Raw genomic sequence first — 17689 nt, 5'->3', positions numbered from 1 at the left:
CCGCATAAACGGGCGAAATTCTGAGAAGTTTTTTATTGGACACGGACCTGGTTCGCGAGCATAACTCGAGCCGTCTAAATCCAACTTGACAAGTAGGCACGACTTAAACTTGAAATAGTTAGGTATTTGTGGAAAATGATTCTTCAAATTCAATAATTTATACCATGTTTATAAAATAAAGCTAAGAACAAGCATTTTGTTATAAATCGTAAATTATTTATTTTTTCTCGTTTTTAATTTCGACATGAACTTGAATATTCTGAACTACATGTATCTTGGATTTACGGAGATAGTGAGATGTCCAGATCTTAAATTAAACCAGATATAAAAAAAAAGGAATAAGGAGGATTAAAAAAGCTGGTCGCATATTAGAAGCGTAGAAGCGTTATCGGCTGCAAGTACGAACCCGATTTGTACGTTAAAGAAATACATGAGTAAGTCCAAAAATAAAACCATCGGATTTTTGATCGATGGGAATAGTTTTTTCAACTCTAGAATCTTAGGTACCAATTTATCTTTTTTTCTTCAAGTTTGAAAAAGCAAATGTAGCTAGTTGATAAATATAATTGGCCCTTATATTGACTTATTTCTTCTTCAAAACTTCCGGATCATTTTAATTCTAGGTATATTTCTCACAATACTTGGTAAGCTAGTAAACTACTCGTTAGTCACCGGGTACATAAGATTGCCCATCCATTTACATGCCATTCTCACATTGGCTTAACCTGAAGATCCGTTTTGTTAAAAGAAACAGCCGTATCAATTCTTATGGTCGCCTGAGAACTTTTTTGTTTATGCAATGTGCCACACACGTAGCACCTTATACAAAATGTTTGTTAGGTTTGTGGAGAGATAAATGCATAGCAGTATTATTTTATGTCCAGGGCAAGAAATAGGTAATGCTAAAGTATAAATAACACAAAAAGTCATTACAAGTATCGTAGCACCTTATACAAAATGTTTGTTAGGTTTGTGGAGAGATAAATGCATAGCAGTATTATTTTATGTCCAGGGCAAGAAATAGGTACCTAATGCTAAAGTATAAATAACACAAAAAGTTATTACAAGTATTGTTTAATGTTTATTAGCTAGATGGATGGTAGAAAACACCATGTCATGTCCTTTAAACATCGCTTCAATTAGCTACCTACATTACGGGATATTGACATTTTCCTCCTCGTTTCCAGGTATTGCTAGATAAAACCAGGTATTCCTAATAATTTATTCCTGTCCTCATTATTGAGTGTCGGTGTAAGGGCCCCTTGATATAAACATGCTCCACCCTGTACTAGGAATCAATACACACTATTCTCTTACTCTGTAGGCAGGCTTTCACACGGAAAGTTTCTGAATATCGACGTATTTTTCAGCTACAATAATGAACCCCCTAATACGTGTACTGAAAATCCAGATAAGTGTTATTAATTTTCGTTGGAGGACGAAAAAAATAACTCGAGAGTCCTAATTCAACTGTTCTTTTGATCAAACAGTATAGATTTCATGCATGTTTTAATCGATGGTTATTATTTACGCCTGCGTCGCGTCTCTTCTCAGAAAGGTGAGTGCTAGTTTTAACTGGATCTTCATTTATTTCTCAACAGGGGTCACGAGGAATGAAAAGTGTTTGCCTATTTGAAAAACTTATAGGGGCAACAAAACGCAAGCGCTGTATGTAAAAAATCTCTAAAAATAACCCATCCAACGGTTTTTAATATAATTCTTTGTCGAAGCTTTTTTCGCCGGCATCTGATATTGCCTTAGTTCGTGCTGGACTCATCTCTGTGCTGCTTGTTCTTTAGTGAGTGGAGTGATTGTTTTTCCTTTTCTTTTCTAAAAAATAATAAGAAGAAATTAAAAATAAAAGTGTGAGCATAATAAAATTCTTTTCCCTTCTTATCGAAACTTCCTAAGAAACATCTGGACGGAATAATTACATCTTGGATTAATTTTGGATTCTCTGCAGAAAACTAAGGTAAATTGACTCCTGTTTTCAAATGTATTTTCTATTTTACTCTTCGACGAGTATTCGTTTTCTAAATTCGTGAATTCGTTTTACATTTTTTACTGACAGAATACAGTTTGACCTATTTTATTAGATGCAGACTTGTGAATATAAAGATTGGAAAATTTGATACGTTAATTTCAGAATTATTTTCTTCCATTTCTTCTTTTTGTGTGAGTATAACTCCTAAAACAAGAATTTATACCTATATTGAAATACCTTATAGGTAGGCATAATTATTTCGATTTACGTAATTTGTTTTTCTCAGGTCTGTTACGTGTTTCAATAGTTATGTCAGAAAGTTTATCTGTATTAGTTTCTACATTTCGACTACTATCTTTTCTAATTCAGCATTAAAAAGATTTGAAACAAGTCCTTCTAGAGAAAAAAAAACATTGCTGAGAAAATAAGGGACAGTAAAAAGAAAAGTAACCTTTTCATTGGAAAGGACCTCAGTATGTGTTTAATTGTTTATATTGGTAAGAATTTCTAAACTTTTGAGATGTTCAACGACTGTTTTATTAGATCCAACTAATCGTGGTTGATACACAAAGATACGCACAATCTTTTGAAATTATTATTCTGCTATCCAAAGCAAGGAAAGCGCTATCTCAATTGATTAAAATTTTGCCAAGAAGTAATAAATTTTAATTTTGAGTTTTAAAAAATGATTTGGAAAAATTTCTGATTCTTCTGCCTTTTTCTTATGAAAGCATGAAACAGCTGCTATTTTTGACTGTCTAGTCACTTGTATAAGTGTGTGTGTAATATGGTTTTCTCTTGCCTGATTTAGTGCTTTCTAGATATGTTCTACGTTCCAAATTTTCAAATTTGAAGGACCAAAGTGAGCTCTAACTCGAGACGATTTTCAATTATTACTTTTTCTGTTTGTGTGTTTGTTTGTTTGTTTGTTTGTTTGTTTGTTTCACCATAACTCCCGAATTCCAAGTCCAATGTTGATGCAACTGAACAAACATGTTGAGGCAAAAAAGAAATTTGCTTATTAAAATTTTGGCTTGATTGGACTGTACTAGTACTGTAGGGACTTTTTTTCTTAGCGGCCTAGTGGTAAGGTGATAATTAGGGAGCGGATTTCGCATGTATGCATATTTGCATATGCAAAAGCATATTTCGAGGATTTTTCTTAAAATGCATACTTTTGCATGTTTTAGAGGTTGGAAAATGCTGTGTGATTTGCATATGCAAAAGCATATTTCGAGGATTTTTCTTAAAATGCATACTTTTGCATGTTTTAGAGGTTGGAAAATGCTGTGTGACTCTCTGTGACACATATATGAGAACCTGAGTGCATGTTTTTGCATATTTTGGCAGTTTTCTGGCATATTCTTGCCTATATTGTCTGTGACACATATATGAGAACCTGAGTGCATGTTTTTGCATATTTTGGCAGTTTTCTGGCATATTCTTGCCTATATTGGCCATTTTTTTGGTGTATATTGCATACATATTTAGGCCATTTTTTCGTGCATATAATCCGCTTCCTAGTGATAAAGTACTGGGTACGACGACAGTCGAAATTCAACTATAATTTTGTTGCTTGTTGCCTCCCAGTGAAACCTGAACCTTCTGCAACACAAATAATCACAATACCATTCAGCTCGTTACTTTACCAATATCATTACGATGATGGTTAACAACTGAAACTTACCTAAAACTTTCAACAGTCTCACGAAAAGAATAAGAAAAAACTCTGTTGAAATTTCTAACTTTTCAGTAGAAAATACTTAGCATGTACTTTTAATGTTCTTTCGAGTATTATTATTAATGAAGTGATACTTTTACATGATATGTACTGTCATAAACTACATAGGACATAGGTACATAATATAGTACTAGTATTACTTTGTAAACTTAAAGTGCCTACCGTGGCTGTAAATTTTAAGTCTGAAACATTTACCCCTCTCACGAACATACAAGTTTTCAAAAAGTTTACATTTCAAAACTCGCAGCCTGTATTTTCTTTTCAATGAACTCAAGGTGTATAAAATAGCCTTGAAGAGGTAAGCTCATTTTTGACGCTACTTTCGTTTTCCTGGGGAAAATAGACGTGTTATTTGGAATACATACAATTTTATTTCTCGCCCGACTGCCTTATACGTTATTTATACCGTCGCGTCAGCTAATACTAACAATTTAGTTCAGTGAACTTGGGAACTCGGAAAAAAGGACTGTATGGGGCCCTCAAAGGCTGGATTGGTTCTAAAATCTGGAAAATTTCTCTACGTGTTGAGCATTTCTGGCAATTGGACAAACGGTTTGTTTGAGAGATATATCGGAACAAATACCTAGATAGACAAACAAACAACACTTACACACAAACTTGATGCAAAATCGTTGATTTTATAAAACTTCCTTCGTCCAAAAAGTCCCATTGGGCCAACAGACAGAGAGAGAGAGAGAGAGAGAGAAAGAGAGAGTGAGGAGAGGGAGAAGGAAATAAAGAATTTAAAGATTAAGACTAAATAAAACAATAATAATAAAAATAAGAATGAACAAATAAAAATGTAAATGTGATTTCTTTGTGTTATTATGTCACAACTTTGGTGCTCACTGCAGCATTGTAGGATTTTTCCCAATATCTCAATAATCCTAACATCTAATGTTTACCTACCATGCTGGCACCGGTCGCTATACGCATTTACATGTCATAGCTACTCATTTTCCTCACGAGGCTGAGTGGGCCCCGCAACAGGCAGTCACGGAATCAATCATTTGCATGATACAAATTTCTTGACCCCGCCGGGAATCGAACCCGGGTCTCCCGCGTGCAAGGCGAGTGCAGTGACCACTACGCCATGGGAGCTGACAAGAATGAACAAATGAACAGAGGGTTAATGAAAAATTAATACCACGGGAACATAAGTTAGGATAAGGAAAGAGAGGGTGATCATGGAAAAGGTAGTAAAACGGGAATATTGAACAGGGAGTACCTAAGGGAAAATTTTACAGGGAACAGAAAGTAGCTTTATACGGGAAGGTCGGGAAGAATGCAATGTTGCCAAACGCACAGTTTTCCCTCAGGGTAGGTACAAGTTATTTCTGAATTTTCTCGAGGAATTTTTTGTTGAAACTTTTGAAAGTTAATTATGTAGGTATCAGTTTAAATAAATTGATTTTCTCTTTTCACTTTAAGCATTTACCTTGTTAGGTACCTATTTTCCTTATCTTCAAAATGTTTAATTTGATGTCTTGTCATCCCGAAATCGAAGATAGAAGGAAGACAGGATAGGAGAAAGCCAGCCGTTCCGAGAACGAACCTTATCTGTTGAGGATAATGTTCGCCCCGGGTGGGAGTCGAACACTCGACCTTGCGCTTGCAAAGCAGACGCGGAGACACCCTACCCTCCAAGCTAACAAGGCTGGCATTCCCGGAGAAATGAAAAAGACTAAAGAGGAAGTCCCTACACGAGTTGTATAGGTGATTCATCTGTTCTCATGCTTTACCCTTGGAAAAATCTAGACTTTCCCGGATTCCTCGAAAACCCTGAAAATACCTATTTCTGTGTCAAATGACCTGATGGCGAAAAATCTATGTCACATAACGTAATGGCGAAAAATAACAATCTATGTCAAATATAACGACATTATTTGTGTCAACCTGCTTTTTCTTCTACTCCTCTTGCTTTTCCTCCTCCTCCTCTTCCTCTTCCTCCTCCTCCTTCTCCTCCTCCTCTTCCTCCTCTTCCTCCTCTTCTTATTCTTCACCTTTTTCTTCTTTTTTTCTCCTCCTCCTCTTTTTTTCCTTCTCCAGCCTGCTTCTCCTCCTCCTGCATCTCCTTCTCCTTCCTTTTCTTCTCCTTCTCTTGTTCCTTTTACTCCTCACCCTTCTTCTCCAACTCGTGTTTCTCCTCCTGCACCTTTTTCTGCTTCTCCTTCTTCTCCTTTCCACATAATAGGGAACCGTTTTCTATTCAGCACAAGAAGTCTAGGTAGCTCCGGCAAGCGGCAAGACACAAGGACGAAATATTGATGTTCTTTCTGTTTATATCCCTGGCGCCACAAATCTTTTCCTTTTCTCCTGCTCATTTTTCTTCCCCGTTTTTCATAAATTTTTTGTTCGCATTGAGATTTTTAAAGAACCTCTCGTGAACTTTGTCAGTAAGGGTTTTTTGTGTCTACATGTACCTATATTGTACCTATTTACAGTAGGTACCTTTCATTATAAGGTATTTCGCAAAATATGTAGGTATAAAAGAACTTATACTACATACGTAGGTAATTATAATAATGTTAACATACGAGTAGTAAGGTTTTCGTGATTTCAAAAGGGAATACTCGTATTGAAAAGTATGTATGTTATTGTAAGTTGTAAAAATATGTTTAAAGCAATGCTTTTAGAAAAATGTCCACCTCAAAATTTTATTACGCTAATGAAGTTTCACTTCGGAGAGACTCGAACCCAGTCCCCTAGATTACGAGTCCAATATTCTATCCCTAAGCTACTGGGGTTGAAATACTCGTAATGTAAAATAATAAAGAAAGTACACAAAGTCTGTAGGGACCCCGTAGGGACGCTTTTTCGTTGTGAATTTTTCAGTTCACTGAGTCAGTGAGCCACTAATTAATTACTTTCTATTACCTACCTGATGTTTAGGTCCCGGGGGGGGGGCAGGCCCCTAAATATACCCTTCGTACTCGACCCTGAATTAAATCTTTACATGCAGGTCTTAATCACTGAACCACTAGTTACACGGTGAGAAAAACTAGGGTGCCGGAAGCCTAACCGAGTGACTGGGTGCCGGCACTCTAATATTGAACTCTATATCTATAATTCTCAAGTTTCATAAACTTGTGGCACCCTATCACTAATGTTTTTCCTTAGTGTGCTTTCGATTACCTACGTCTTGTTGGGCGTTTGTCGATTCCCCCGAATTTTTGATTTGTTTCTAGTTCCGGTGTTCTATTCCCCCGATGAAATATTTGGGTAGCCATGGACTGGATGTTCTATTCCCACGATCTTGTGTTTCCAGGGGGGCAGGCCCCTAAATACCCTTTGTACTTGACCCTGAAGTCCTATGCAGGTCTTATACATGCATCTGAGACATGCAGTCAGCTGTGACCACACGCTTAATGTACGAATTTAATTTTGGCACTGAGTTTTGCTCGAATTAATTTATTAATTAACCACTGTGGTGTCTATGAATAGTTTCCTCCCCCACCCCCGAGATTTCACTTGAATAGTTTCTGTATGAACTTATTTTATAAGAATAGTTTAAAAGCCTGGTTTACACGATGCGATTTTTCTTAGGATCAGATCAAACGATGAATTGCAAGAAAACGTACAGTGTGTACGAGGCTTAACGCGTATTTATACCGAGTCTGGCTGAGGGACTTTGAACAGGGAGGAAACCAGCCTGAACTTTCCCTTGTTAAAGAATTAGCAAAGGTTGAGTGCGAAGGCATCCCCCTCGTAAAATTTTTGTGGCCCAAACCAAATGTCAGCACAAAGCAATCACCCTAGCTAGAGCTGATTGAGAGGCTGACAAAAAAACGCCTACCTCGTCCGAACGTGGGAAATTTGAATTTTTGAATTTGAATTTTAACTTTATTGACAACAATAGGTATAAATGAACAAAAAATGCACCTCATAAGCTTAAATTAAGGAACAAAGAAAAGGCGAAGACGAAGAAGAAGGAGGAGAAGAATGGGCTGAATTGGAAATTTTGACAAAATACTAAGAATAAAATCTGTATTTTGTGTATGCCTATTTGCCTGTTGTACCTATCTGAGATGAATAGATACAAAAATTTTAATGGAGATGTCTCAACTTGGCCTTGAGATGCCATTCTCCAAATTGAAACATCATAATATTAAAGTATAATACATATATGATTATATCATTTATATCTATTGACAAAATGTCTTTACTGACCCTTACCCCAGCAAAATTATCTCAGCAGGGGTTAGGCAATGAACCTTATTCGATGTTATAAAATAGAGCAAACATATTCGTACAAAAAAATGATAGAAATGGTACAGAGCTTGCTAAAATTTCCCTAGGCAAGTATTTTTTCAGATGGGATTTGCCCTACTTTCATTCTGAGGTGAAATTTATCTGCTTGCAATATTGGCATCTTGAAATTTGTATCCAATAACTGTATCCACTATTCAGATGGGATTTGCCCTACTTTCATTCTGAGGTGAAATTTATCTGCTTGCAATATTGGCATCTTGAAATTTGTATCCAATAACTGTGTCCAATTCATTAAACAAATGAAATGAGTTTCAAGTTTAATCATACTTCACAAGAGTGACGAGAGCAACCTCCATGGCTGAGCGGGTATCACAGGAGATTCCAGGCTCGATTCCCAGCGGGGTCGAAGTTTTTTTGGCTCTGTGCTTGGAGTTCGGGGTGCACTCAGCCTCGTGAGGACAATTGAGTAGCTAGTTTAACCGAGAGACCAGAGGTGGCATTACCAGGGTAAAAAGATTGATGATATGAGTATAGATGAGAATTAATAGTAAAAGAGGTACTTAGTAATGCTGTGATACCCACTAACGTTGTGACGAAGCTCTCTGCTTGAACACAAGAAGAAATAAATTTATATTTAACCTTCTATGAAGGGTAGGTTAACATCAGCATACTCATCAATTGCATCATGTAATGATTTGATACTTTGCAAAAGAGTGAAATTTATCCCTGTTCCAACACACAATTCTCACACTACTGACCTTGTTACACGTACGGAAATTTCGACACTCGATTTACTCTCAGATTACAATATTTTCGGCTAAAGTATTTCAGCTAAAAATAAATCGCAAGGAATGTGCCTGGAGCCTGGATTTCATGTTAACACAGAGAGGCAAAAACAATGCCGTGGATAATGAGAAAAAACGGTCGGCATGTGAACGCCAAAATTTACTTGATCCATTAGAGTTAACCATTTAAAAACCATTATGCTAAATTCAATTTAGAGAAAACAAATCAACGCTCTTCAAGATTGCTTTCTGGACTCATTTTATAATAATGAAATAATGTTATGTACTGTTATGTAATAATGTAATTTAATACTGTTATGTAATGTTATGTACAGCCAGCCTAATAGTTAGCTGGGAGGGTAGCACGTATGTCTTGTAAATTATGTACCAAGCAGGAGCATTTTTTAGCATATTAGCAAACAAGCTGGGCCCGTCCCTCCGGGAATTTTTTAGCCCGTAGTTTATTCGATCGTGGTTAAAGAAAATCAGTACCCTACCTATGTACCTACCTATTTGTTTAATATTCAGTTTATTATTATTATTATTATTATTATTATTATTATTGATTTGATTTTACTTTCATGTAATGATTTAAAATCAAGACTAGAGCCCGTCGTTCTCCCTTTATTCCTTTTAATGTTTCCTAATAAATACCAATATAATGTTTAAGTCACCCATCCATTTATTAGCCTTGCTCGGCGTAGCTTAACATAGGTGACGCTAGTTATCTAAAACTTTCTCGCTTTGAGTTCATCGGTCGTCGCGACAAATTTCAAGATCAGAGCTCATTTGTGTGAGAAAATGTGAAAAAAATCCCCCAAAAACCAGTTTTTTTTTTTGCTTTCTGGTTCTCTGGACAAAATTTCCACCACCACTTTCGTGTTTCTGGTAAAAAGACCTTTAATTTGATATATAGGTCGACCAGGTTTGGATAAGTCCTTCTATGGGGACAGACCGACAGACAGACAGACTGACGACACCGAAGCGAATACAATAGCCCGTCCATTCTATCTTTTGTTATTACTATCATAATAAAGGTAGGACGGGCTAAAAAAGCTAGGTAGACCTTGGAAAATTCTAAGGAACCAGGATGACCCATCAATCAGAGTGACATAGAAATAGGTAATAGATACCCAGTATGGGTAGTAAGTAGGTATATCAATCACTGATAAAACATATGAAATAAATAGCTAATGTCCATTTCCACCCTAGAGTCGTAGACGACCCAGATACCAAGAGTTCTGAAAGTTATAGAGGTTCATCTTGAAATTTCGATCCTCTTTTGGGGAAGTTGAATTACCACCGAAATTATTATGCTAATATTTTTATTATTATTATTATTATTATTAAGTATAAATTTTTTACATCCCGATTAAGCATCTTAGGCAATTTACGGGATGGGTAAATGCTAATATTTGCAATTCCACCCGTCACTTATTCGCGCTTGACAACTTCCATCGTACACTATTTAAATGAAACTCAAATCCTCTCCCCTGTCTAAATGAAGCTAACGAAGATAGATAGACATTCACAAAATATCGATGTACAAAACCTATCCGGACAGAAGAGGATTAACAAAAAAGCAAGATGGGAACATTTTCGTTCCTAAATATAGGTTAGTTCTACTTGCGCAAACCCATTTCCCTGGCAATCGATATTTAGCTTTCCACGTGTTTACTCAATTCAAAACTTTGTTAGGTTAGTTCTACTTGCGCAAACCCATTTCCCTGGCAATCGATATTTAGCTTTCCACGTGTTTACTCAATTCAAAACTTTGAATGCTAATATTTGCAATTCCACCCGTCACTTATTCGCGCTTGACAACTTCCATCGTACACTATTTAAATGAAACTCAAATCCTCTCCTCTGTCTAAATGAAGCTAACGAAGATAGATAGACATTCACATTCACAAAATATCGATGTACAAAACCTATCCGGACAGAAGAGGATTAACAAAAAAGCAAGATGGGAACATTTTCGTTCCTAAATATAGGTTAGTTCTACTTGCGCAAACCCATTTCCCTGGCAATCGATATTTAGCTTTCCACGTGTTTACTCAATTCAAAACTTTGTTTTTTTCCGTGTGAAAAACATCAACGTTCGGAAACGTTGCGTTTTTCATTGGCAGATAATTTTCTCTTTGTTTGACTGTGATGTTGCCACATTGTTGCTCCCTGTAAAAAATTACGCGTAATGAATCCTGAAATGTCACAAAGCGCATTTTGAAATCCCTTGCTCACAAGCAAATATGTATAAAGCCCCAAGAAGTACTCTGTACTCTTCCCCACTTACTTATCGGTGTGAGAAACATTAATAATAATTCTTAATTTCATATTATTTGTTTCAGAAAAATCCATCAGCAAAATGAGTGTCCAGGAGAAAGAAGTTGTGTGGTGGGCCCTGTTGAGTAAGATTTAACGTCCGTAAAAATAATTTGTGAATTTTCACAATATCCGATTCTTTTTAACCACAAAACCGTAAAACCAATCATTCTAAAAATTAAACATTCTAAAATACAGAAAACTCCATCTCAGATGAACTATTTAAACTCCTGGCTGTAATCAGAACAATTTTTCATCCCTTCCACAGCTGATAATGATGTTTTATTGAATCACAACATTCATCTTCATCTCTTCAACGGAATACAATGCGCATAAACATTATAGTTTTGCAATTTATGATAGTAAAGCTGAAGTAGCCCTTGTGCTTTATTATGATAAATAAACCCTTCAGTTCAAGTCTCCGGTTAGAGGCTTACTCGCCTCTATGGATGAACAGAACAAGATAGTCAACTATAGCATTTGTATTGTAAATATGAATTGTTGAAACTTTTGGTCATAACAAATAAACAAAATGGATTCGTTGGCGGTTCCCGGGGCTAACAAGCCTGAACATCATAAATCTTCCTCAAAGTTGGATAACTTGAAGAAAGAGATTGAGCTCGATGATCACAAATTGCCATTGAAAGACTTGTGTGCTAGGTATCAAACCAGTGCTGAGAAAGGTTTGACAAGTGCACAGGCGAAGCAGTTTCTGCTTCGTGATGGTCCAAATTCATTGACACCTGCAAAGAAAACACCAGCCTGGGTTATATTGCTCAAACATCTATTCGAAGGGTTTTCTGTGTTATTGTGGACAGGTGCCGTTTTGTGTTTTATTGCATATTTAATAGAATTCCATATATCCGAAGATGCCTCCAAAGACAACTTATGGTTAGGTATCGTCCTCGTTACTGTGTGTATTATAACTGGTATATTTTCATATTCCCAAGAAGCTAAGAGTGCTAGAATTATGGATTCTTTTAAAAATATGGTTCCACAATACGCTAATGTCATACGAGATGGCCAGAAAAAGACAATTCTATCTTCTGAGCTAGTTAGGGGTGATGTTGTCGATGTAAAGTTTGGAGATAGGATACCCGCTGATATCAGGATTATAGAGAGTCATGGGTTCAAGGTAGATAACTCATCTTTAACTGGTGAAGCAGAACCTCAGGCTAGGAATGCAAGTGAATCAACCACAATAGTTCTAGAAGCCAAAAACTTGGCATTCTTTTCAACCAATGCTGTTGAAGGGACTGCTAAGGGAATTGTAATTTTGTGTGGTGATAACACTGTCATGGGAAGGATAGCAGGGCTAACATCTGGACTAGAAAGTGGTGACACACCTATAGCTAAAGAAATTCATCACTTTATGCATTTGATATCAGCTTGGGCAATTTTCTTGGGAGTAACATTCTTTTTCCTTTCTTTCGCTTTAGGATATGCATGGATCGACGCTGTTATTTTCCTGATAGGTATTATTGTCGCTAACGTTCCTGAAGGTCTTCTAGCTACGGTGACAGTTTGCTTGTCCCTAACAGCGAAACGAATGGCATCTAAAAACTGTGTAGTAAAACATTTGGAAGCTGTGGAAACTTTAGGATCAACATCCACCATCTGCTCTGACAAAACAGGAACATTAACACAAAACAGAATGACAGTAACACATTTGAGCTTTGATAAGGAGGTGTTTGAAGTGGATTACTTTAAAGATCCCACCGGTCTGATAGAAAAAGTTAGGAATATGTCGTCCTACAAAGATTTGACCTTGGCTGGATCTTTGTGTAATAGAGCTGAGTTTACACCAAATCAAGAAAAAATTCAAATTTTGAAAAGAGAGGTTATGGGTGATGCTTCCGAAGCTGCTATCCTCAAATTCTCAGAATTAGCTATTGGTGACGTTGTAGAATTCAGAAATCGTCATAAGAAAGCATTAGAAATACCATTCAATTCTACCGATAAATATCAAGTTTCTATTCACATCATGCCAAACAATGAGTATTTATTGGTTATGAAAGGCGCACCTGAACGTATTCTTGATAGGTGTTCTACAATGAAACAAGGAGATAAAGATGTTGAACTGGATGCTAAAAACCGACATGAGGTTGAGGAAATTTTAGAGCAACTAGGAAATTATGGTGAACGAGTTCTAGGATTTTGTGACTATGCTCTCCCTCCAGCGAAATTCCCAGCAGGATTTGAATTGAAATCTGATCCTCCTAATTTCCCACTGACAGGATTGCGTTTCCTTGGATTAATGTCCATGATAGATCCTCCTAGACCAGCAGTACCTGATGCTGTGGCTAAATGTCGCTCAGCTGGTATTCGCGTTATCATGGTCACTGGTGATCATCCTGTCACTGCGAAGGCTATTGCTAAAGCTGTAGGTATCATTTCAGAAGGTTCTGAAACTCTTGAAGATATAGCTAAGAGAAGAAGAGTTCCAGTAAGTAGTTTGGATCCCAGAGAATCTACAACCATTGTAATACAAGGTTCTATTTTAAGGGACATGACTACAGAACAACTTGAAAACGTTCTCAGAACACACAGAGAAATTGTATTTGCCAGAACTTCACCAACTCAGAAGTTGCATATTGTAGAGGGTTGTCAAAGGCTTGGTGCAATCGTTGCTGTCACTGGTGATGGTGTGAATGATTCTCCAGCCTTGAAGAAAGCTGATATTGGTATTGCCATGGGAATTACTGGATCAGATGTTTCAAAACAAACTGCCGATATGATTCTTTTAGATGATAATTTTGCTTCTATTGTTACTGGTGTAGAAGAAGGTCGCCTTATTTTTGATAATTTAAAGAAGTCAATTGCATATACTCTAGCTTCTAATGTCCCAGAAATCACCCCCTTCCTTATGTTTATAGTCATTGGTATTCCCCTTCCTTTAGGTGTTGTTGCTATTTTATGTATTGATCTCGGTACCGATATGTGGCCTGCTATTTCTCTGGCTTATGAGAAAGCTGAATCAGACATTATGCGTCGACATCCAAGAAATCCAGTTACTGATAAATTAGTAACAGGAAAACTTCTCTTTGTAGCATATGGACAGATAGGAGTCATTGAAGCTTGCGCTGGATTCTTTTCATACTTTGTGATCATGGCTCAAAATGGTTGGATGCCAGATAAGTTAATAGGAATAAGAGCTAGGTGGGAGTCCTGTGCCATCAATGATTTAGAAGATTCTTATGGTCAAGAATGGACCTATGCTAGCAGGAAAATTTTAGAATACACTTGTCATACAGCTTTCTTCATAGCTATTGTAGTAGTACAGTGGGCTGATCTCTTAATTTGTAAAACTCGATACAACTCTTTGGTTCATCAAGGTATGAACAATTGGGTGCTAAATTTCGGAATTGTATTTGAGACCGTAGCAGCATGTATTGTCTCATATTGTCCCGGTATGGACGAAATTCTAAAAACTTACCCAGTCAGAGCAGAATGGTGGCTGCCAGCTGTTCCATTTGCTATTGTCATATTTATTTACGATGAATGTAGGAGATTTTGGCTAAGAACTCATCCAAATGGTTGGGTGGAAAGAGAGACCTACTATTAAGTTTAGCAATCAGAATAGTTTCTGTAAGAAATGCTTTAGTGATTCCTCTTAAATTTAGTCTCGTAGGAAAATTAGGTAATCTTTTACCTAGTGTTCAGTAAGTAAATTCAAAATTTTACCTACAATCCTAATGCAAATTGTTATTACAATGTTACTGATTTTTTGTTGTTAGATGTTAGGTATTTTACCTAATGTATCATTATACTTTTAGTTGTATGTAACTATACTTTTAAGTGTTATGTAAATTGAAAATAAGTAAATATACAAAAATGTATATCAGAAAAAAAGAAGGTGAAAATGTAGCTGTAGATAATATAACTATTTAAATAGGTACATAGGTACCTAGGTACTTAATTCATATAATAAATTAATTTTATAATTTTAATGCATTTTCCCAACACGTAAAAAATAAATTAATTATTATAATATTTATGTCAGAGTAGATAAATTTCATGTGAATTATGGACATAATGGACATAAAATACATATATTTTTAGAGACTCAATACCTAATACTTATTTTCGAAGTAAGTAAAACAGATGGTGTAATATAGATGAATTCAGTTAAATAACTAATGAAGCATGGCGTGAGATATTTTCACTTTCATTGCTTTAAGTCATCAGTTTCTACAATGCAAAAGTTTCTTGTGTGAAAGTTTTCAACATCTGTAGAAGTAAAAATTAAACACCTCTTATTTAAATTAAATAAACACCTGATAGGTACCCAATTGATTATAAGTGGTCATATGCACAATTTTTTTGTGATTTATAACCTAACAACTTAACTAGGTGAGAAACTATTTAAGAAAGTGACAATTTATTTCTAAACAATATCTAGCACACCCCTAATAAATTTTAAATGCAAGTGACCTAAATTTGAAACATAACATATGAATCAAATTTGTACCAGGAGTGATTATTAATGTGTTTTTATTCTAAAATAAAATAAAATAATAGAAAATAAAAATAATTCTCGTACCAACCTCAGTAGTTTTCGCGATGAACTTCGAATCTGGAAGTTGGTGGTTCAAATCCAAATCAAATCATAAAGTTTAGCAGTTTACATCATGGTAACAACATTTACAAAATGGATGTATGGGTTTTCTCTGGGGTAAAGGATGTATGAGATTTCTAATTTAATTCATGAAATAATAGATTAAATCTTCTTTTTTTCATCTTTTATGTTAACAAGCTAAAATAACTAAGTAGACGATTGCAAATAGAAACTAAAACAAGAAGACATGGAAAGAATTTCATGCCTAAACTACCTGACATGCTTCCTAGATGAACTGAGTTTTGCCTGAACTTCCATGTGTGTTCCAGTTAGGTCGATCAAAATGTTACATTATTTTTATTTTAGACTACATAAATAATACAGAGGTAATGTCCCGAAGGAGTTTTACTATTCCAAGTGCCACAAAGTCTTTTGAAGGAACATAATTATGTCGTGCATAAGCACTTTAGTTTAAATACAACGTTTGAAGTTCTTAGCCAGCATCTGAGTGGTTTCTTCTATCCAGAAGTCAACTCCATCCCATCCTAGTCAGAAAAGTGGCGTTTACACAGCGCTTCGCCGTTTGATGTTTTCGCAGTCTGTCTTCTATCACCATTGTATCAATTCCTTTAGCAGAAAATATAGAACGTATTAATGGAGTAATATTTGTTTTTTGGAAGGACGAAAACCTACAAATAATCCTACAGGTCATATCTAAATCTTCTTTGGGACCCTCTGTATTTAGTTAAGTATATTTATATTACACATATTATCCACAGAATTCTGTCGTCGTTTTCTATTAGAGGGCTTTAGCAAATAGAGATTTGGAACACTTTCCACTAAGCTCCGATAAAAGAATTGTATGCGTTTTCGTTTCTGCTTGTTCGCATACCTATTTTCAGGTGCATTTCTCACAAACCGAAACGCTTACTGGTATTCTAGTGTGGGATCTTAGTAGGAGGTGCTGAAAGTATCTAATATTAGGTACTTTTATCTTTATCACGATAGCAAAATTACATAGAATTGAAATTTTTAGCGGGAGAATTTCAATTTTGAAAAGAATATCATCTCTAAAGAGATGGGTATTTTTCCCGCCAGCACTTGAACTATTCACTGACAAACTATTTTAATCAGGTTACAAGCCTCAAGTGGGCCGCTGTCTAACAGCTTGGGCCTGAATGGTTTATTTGTTCTAAGTAAATTATTATAGGCCCGACTTTACAGTCATTTTGAGATAAGTTTAAATGAGAATTTCAATAGGAGATCTTCTATCATCTATCTGATGGTCTAGACCCGACAACAATCAGTAGATATGAGATTTCTCTGTTTTCATCATTTTGATTTCAATTAGCCAAAAGTGACTGGGAAATCGGGCCCAAGTATTGTATTGTACAAAATTCGGTTAGTAACTCGTCATTTATAAAATGGACAAAGCAGTACTAACTCCTTCGGGCTGTAATCCCGCCCAGCTGTTATTTTTGATTGTGTCTTAAAATTTCAATAAAGAGTTTATTATTTGTTAAGAAAATAAATTGCACTATGAAAATTGAAACTTCTTACAAAGAAGCGTTGATAACCGAATTCATTTTGTTTTGATTTCTTTGACAAGGTTTGATGAGGAATGAGTAAGTCTCATGAGTTCGAATTCGGGATTTTCCGGGCAAGTTTTAAGTTTTTTTATTTGTTAAACAAGTTCATCATGGAGAAAGATCTATTTTTATAAAAATAATAACGTTAATTAGATTTTTACGTGTTTACCTATATCTAATTTTATCGGTTACAAATTTCATATTATTAAATTTTGCTAGAGGATGTTATATTTCATGAAATCATGGACGTAGCGAACATTCAACTTTGATAAAAATGTAGATGGCTTGTTTCTAATTGCCACTATTACAGGGTATGTCGGAAATTCGGAATGGAAATTATACTTTGTTTATTCTGGTCTAAGAGGACTGAAAAGTACCTTTACCTTTCATTGAGAAATTATATTGAAAGTTTAGATAAATTATCGCTACGCCCCTGTTTTAGAGAATGAATCATAATAATTATTTATTAGAGAAAGAATAATTATTTTCGTACAAAGT

General features: G+C 35.7%; 1 protein-coding gene across 1 annotated transcript; it reads left to right on the top strand.

Moving 5' to 3' along the window:
• Positions 1 to 1656: 1656 nt before the first annotated feature.
• Positions 1657 to 17183, top strand: LOC103508421 (sodium/potassium-transporting ATPase subunit alpha). The gene is made up of 2 exons (XM_008472964.3): positions 1657 to 1972; positions 11071 to 17183. Exon 2 carries the CDS (start codon positions 11577 to 11579, stop codon positions 14607 to 14609), a length of 3033 nt encoding a protein of 1010 aa, XP_008471186.1. The 5' UTR covers positions 1657 to 1972; positions 11071 to 11576; the 3' UTR covers positions 14610 to 17183.
• The last annotated feature ends 506 nt before the right edge of the window (positions 17184 to 17689 follow it).

This window comes from Diaphorina citri, unplaced genomic scaffold (genome assembly GCF_000475195.1).
Source record: "Diaphorina citri unplaced genomic scaffold, Diaci psyllid genome assembly version 1.1 scaffold398, whole genome shotgun sequence".
NCBI lineage: Eukaryota > Metazoa > Arthropoda > Insecta > Hemiptera > Psyllidae > Diaphorina > Diaphorina citri.
The sequence above is the reverse complement of the archived record's forward strand: the minus strand, read 5'-3'. Positions and strand labels throughout refer to the sequence as shown.